At 34.6% G+C, this 3874-nt stretch overlaps 1 protein-coding gene across 8 annotated transcripts in view; it reads right to left on the reverse strand.

Moving 5' to 3' along the window:
• The window catches only part of Gpcpd1 (glycerophosphocholine phosphodiesterase 1), a 73911-nt gene that overhangs the window by 42502 nt on the left and 27535 nt on the right, over positions 1–3874 (reverse strand). For all 8 annotated transcript variants that reach the window (XR_002821686.1, XM_023718551.1, XM_023718549.1 and 5 more), the window contains one exon: positions 444–567. Coding sequence is in view for 6 of the 8 variants with exons in the window: in XM_023718551.1 (XP_023574319.1) it covers positions 444–567 (124 nt within the window). In the remaining 2 variants the exon portion in view is untranslated. The remainder of the gene's footprint in view (positions 1–443; positions 568–3874) is intronic.

Consider the following 3874-nt stretch of genomic DNA (forward strand, 5'->3'; position numbering starts at 1 on the left):
AAAAAAAAAATAATAATAATAAAAAATAAATAAATAAATAAAAAATAAAAAGTTTATTGTGTGCCAGGCATGGAGGCCAGCCTGGACTACAATGTAAGTTTCAGACCAGCCTGCACTGTACAGTGAGACCGTGTCTGAAAAAGAAATTATAACAAGAAAATTTTTAAAAATAATTTTTTAAAAACTGAAGTTTGTTACACCAGAAAAATTTAATAAAAACAAATAAAGATCATTCATAGAAACAAATTTTTCTGGTTCCATATGTAATAGCAATTTGACAGAAAAGTTCAGCTCACTATACAAAATCCTGCCGTTTTTTAAAAAATCTGACATTGTCTATAAGAAGCTTGTTATGTTTACAAACTTAAAGTCTAAAACTAAAAAGACCAGAAATCTATATTAGTAAAATAAATAGCTTCAAGACGAAAAACACATGGTCATACCTAAACCTAGATTTTTTAAATTTTTTCTTGGTTATCGAGACTGGAGGTTTTTCAGAATAGTGCAAACGTAATCTTATTTCTGTCTGACAGGTCAGCCACCCACAATCCAGAGTTTCAACACCATCTGGCAGAATAAACATAAAAAAGATATTAGTAAGCATGTTCTTTAAAATAATTTAGTACATACAATACAGACTGACTAGAGAATCTTTGTCTAATCAAAAAATATTGGCAATTCTAGTTCATATTCAATACACTGACCTTTATTTAATAATTTAAATTTAATAATTAAATAATTAATACACTGACTTTTATATAATATTAATTTTTTTAACCCCTAAAGCAAATAGAGAGATAGTCTTAAATTTATCTTAGGAAAAAAACCCCACTAATATGAAGATAAAGAAAAGTTACATGATTAATAATTCACTACTTTAAGATTACTCTTATTAGGGGTCAGGTATAGCTCAGTGAAATAAGCAACTGCCTGGCAAGTGCAAGGTCCCAAGTTTGATCCCCAGTTCTGCAACAACAACAACAAAATTATTCTTATTGAATCTATTACTTAAGTAAATCAAATCTATTTCAGAAGCCATGTTCTAAGAAGGTTCTTAACCTAGCAAATGTTGCATCAGGGATCGCTATTCCACCTCCAAAGCTTCACATGAGATATTCAACTGAAACTAGCTATGCCACTAACACTATACATAAGAGAAATTGTTTAAATAAAATAAACAAGGAAGAATTTAGAACAAAACTAAGTAGATTATGTATTCTCATGTATTGTCATAAACACATTACATGATTGTAAAATAACATAATAATGTTGTTTTAACAACTGAACTTTACCTACTAACATGGGTAATAAAATGTGTATGAATACCAAACTGTCAGCTCATTTGGATATAAGCCTTTTCATCAAAAGGGCTTTAAATAAAAAAGGACATGTCTCTCCTCACGTATAAATGAAAAACATTTAATAATTGTTTTTAAAGTTAAACAGTATTTAAAGTTAATACTGTTTTAAGAATGGACAAAGACAGAAAAATGTTTTCAACCCAGAAAGTTATTGACAGCTAAATTCAGGAAATTTGGAAAACCCCACCAAAAAAAGGGGGGGAAAAAAAAGAGGGAAGACTTGCCATTTTATGACAAAACACATTAAGTAATATATAAAAGTATATAATGCTATATATACATCATAGTTAAAGAAATGAAAATTTATTCCTGTTTGAAGAAAGCTCTTTAAAACAGGCAGTAGGGGCTGGGGAAGATAGCTCAGTAAAATAAGTGCCTGCCTGGCAAGCACAGGGTCCTGAGTTCAATCCCTAGTACCACAAGCAAAACAAAACAAAAAATAAATAAATAAATAAAACAGGCAGTATAAATGCCATTTGTAAATAAAAAGAACAAAAGTAAAACAATAAACCCTAAAGCTATTCAAGTATTATATAAAAAATTGTAAATAAAACTCCAGAAAAGCAGTTCAATTTCTATACAATGCTGGCAGAGCATGCACACTGCTAATGTGTATAAACATAGACCGTAAAACCACAACCAAAACATTCAGGTCCTACTCTTTAGGTGCTTGCTAGAAAAGGAAACTTATCACAGTTAATCTTTGGCTCAGAGTTAGCACAAGCACAAATTCCGCCCCCCTTCCACCTTTGATTCCTAAGGTACCTTTGATTCCTAAGGTACTTTTGATTCCTAAGGTAAAGTTTTCTAAAATGAGAATACAAGTTAGCAGCTTAACCCTGAGACATGAATTCCAGTCACTAAAAAAAATCTGAGGGGGCTGGAGAGATGGCTCAGTGGTCTAAAGCACCTACTTAGAACAAGCTTAGCAAAGCATCAGGGACCGGGTTCGATCCCCCAGCACCACATGCCAGCCAGCCCCGCCCCCTGGTGGGCTGAGCTGGCCACACACACACACCACACTCTCTCTCTCTCTCTCTCTCTCTCTCTCTCTCTCTCTCTCTCTCAAATAAAAAAAAAAAATCTGAATCTTCAGAACATTATTTAAGTGTAAATGCATGAAAATATATAGCATCCAGATGAATGTCCATTTTGTATCTGTGTATTCAAAGTGGTTGGGATAGATATATAGTTACATTCTGTTAATGAATAGAATGATTTGTTCTAATGGTGTTTGTAAATAGGATCACAAGTCCGCATCTTGTACAGCAAGTAATCACTAAGAAGAATATATGCAGTGTATTATTTGTTGAAAAAAAAAAAAATAAAAAAAAAGAAAATATATAGCATTTTCAGCATATTCTGAAGTTCAGACTTTTTTTGTTTTTAATGTATTTTAGTACAGGGTCTACAGATCAGACTTATAGTGATCCTTCCTGTTTTTCAGCCTCCCAAGCACTGGGATTACAGGGGTACGTCACTGTGCCATCTCAATTACCATCTCAGCATGCGCCAGGGGCAGGGCCAGCAAGGCAGGCCAAGAGTTCAGACATTTTCTGTTTTTTTAATTTTTATTTATTTGTGTGTGTGTGTGTGTGTGTGTGGCCAGCTCAGTCCACCAGGGGGCGGGGCTGGCTGGCATGTGGTGCTGAGGGATTGAACCGCAGTCCCTGTGCTTTGCTAAACTTGTTCTAAGTAGGTGCTTTAGACCACTGAGTTCATCTCATTTTCTGGTGTTTTTTTTTTTTTTGTTTTGTTTTTCAGTTTGGGAGTTGAACTCAGGACCCTGCGCTTGCCAGGCAAGAGCTTATTCTACTGAGCTATCTCTCCAGCCCTCAGACATTTTCTTCTGTTCTGTAAATTAAGCTCCAAGATTCAGACTCTAGATTTTACAGAAAATTTATACTCACATAAATGTTCAACATGCACAAACTTAGCTTAAAAGTAATGCTTCACATGTTACATGTTTAAAGCCACCAATATCATTTCAAGCATTAGTGTGGGAAAAAAAGATATGTCAACTGGTAAGTAGTAAGGCAATGGTGGCACACATCTGTAATCAAAGCACTTGGGAGGCTGAGGCAGAAGGATCACTGCAAGTTCAAGACCAGCCTGGGCTACAACGTGAGCTCAAGGTTAGCCTGAACTGCACAGCAAAGACCCTATCACAAAAAGACAAAAAAAAGTTAAGTGTATGTTTTTTATGGGGGTTGGGGGGGTGTTTGTGTTTTATTTTGAGATAAGGTCTATGTCCTTCCAGCTGTCCCTGAACTCATTATGTGGTCCAGGCTGGCCTTAAAACTCACAGTAACCCTTCTGCCTCAGCCCCCTGAATGCTGGAATTATAGGAATGTACTATTATGCCCAGCCAAAACTTTAATATTTATGGAATAGAAAATTATAACTCAATACATGCACACACTGGTTAAGATGGGTTAACAAGTTTTACCACCTTCTCAAGTAAGTATACTGCTTTTAAATTAATTATATAAACTCATATACCTGAAATCACT

The sequence above is a fragment of the Octodon degus genome, unplaced genomic scaffold (assembly GCF_000260255.1).
Source record: "Octodon degus isolate 3935 unplaced genomic scaffold, OctDeg1.0 scaffold00060, whole genome shotgun sequence".
In the NCBI taxonomy this organism is placed as follows: Eukaryota; Metazoa; Chordata; class Mammalia; order Rodentia; family Octodontidae; genus Octodon; species Octodon degus.